Below are 1,012 nucleotides of genomic sequence, written 5' to 3' on the forward strand. Positions count from 1 at the left end.
GGGGTGGAGGGGAGGAATTCCCAAAGCGGGCAGAGAGGGGGTCTGGCTGGAGCCCACCGCGCCTCCGCCCCCGCAGGCCAGAAGGACAACCGGCCCCCGGACAGGTTCCAGCTCACCTTCCCGCTGCGCACCAACTACATGTACGCCAAGGTGAAGAAGAGCCTGCCCGAGATGTACGCCTTCAGCGTCTGCATGTGGATAAAGTCCAGCGCCTCCCCCGGCATGGGCACCCCCTTCTCCTACGCTGTGCCCGGGCAGGCTAACGAGCTGGTGCTCATCGAGTGGGGCAACAACCCCATGGAGATCCTCATCAACGACAAGGTACGGCCCTGGGGAGCGGGGAGGGCGCGCGGCGGGGGGGGGGCCCTGTGCCCACCACCCCGACCCCCCACCTGCAGGTGGCCAAACTGCCCTTTGTCATCAACGATGGCAAGTGGCACCACATCTGCGTCACCTGGACCACACGGGACGGCGTGTGGGAAGCCTACCAGGACGGCACGCAGACCGGCAGCGGTGAGAACCTGGCGCCCTACCACCCCATCAAGCCCCAGGGGGTTCTGGTCCTGGGCCAGGAGCAGGTAAGGGCTGGGGTGGAGGGGGCGCAGGCGCGGGGGTCCCTGCCCTGCTGGGTATACCCAAGGGGATGGACGAGGCCGGGTGCTCCCGGGGTGGCCCGGCCGGGTGCCCCCTGTGACGGTGGCTCCTCGGCAGGACACGCTGGGCGGCGGGTTCGACGCCACGCAAGCCTTCTTGGGGGAGCTGGCCCACCTCAACGTGTGGGACAGGAAGCTGAGCCCCGGGGAGGTGTACAGCCTGGCCACCTGCAGCACCAGGGCGCTCGCGGGCAACGTCATCGCGTGGGCCGAGGCCAACATCGACATCTACGGCGGGGCCACCAAGTGGACTTTCGAGGCCTGTCGCCAGCTCAACTAGGGCCACGGACAAGAGAGAGAAACCTCCTCATCGGTTTTGGGTTTTCTTTTTTTTTTTTCTCTCTCCCTCCTCCCCCCCC

The 1,012-nt window shown here is 67.1% G+C and overlaps 1 protein-coding gene across 1 annotated transcript in view; it reads left to right on the top strand.

The window, feature by feature from the left end:
- Positions 1-933, top strand: part of NPTX1 (neuronal pentraxin 1) — a 17,377-nt gene extending 16,444 nt beyond the window's left edge. Inside the window, exons 3-5 of the mRNA XM_009643638.1 lie at positions 77-321; positions 399-578; positions 712-933. Of these exons, the coding sequence (XP_009641933.1) occupies positions 77-321; positions 399-578; positions 712-933 (647 nt within the window). The remainder of the gene's footprint in view (positions 1-76; positions 322-398; positions 579-711) is intronic.
- Positions 934-1,012: the final 79 nt, after the last annotated feature.

This window comes from Egretta garzetta, unplaced genomic scaffold, assembly GCF_000687185.1.
Source record: "Egretta garzetta isolate BGI_Z169 unplaced genomic scaffold, ASM68718v1 scaffold131, whole genome shotgun sequence".
NCBI lineage: Eukaryota > Metazoa > Chordata > Aves > Pelecaniformes > Ardeidae > Egretta > Egretta garzetta.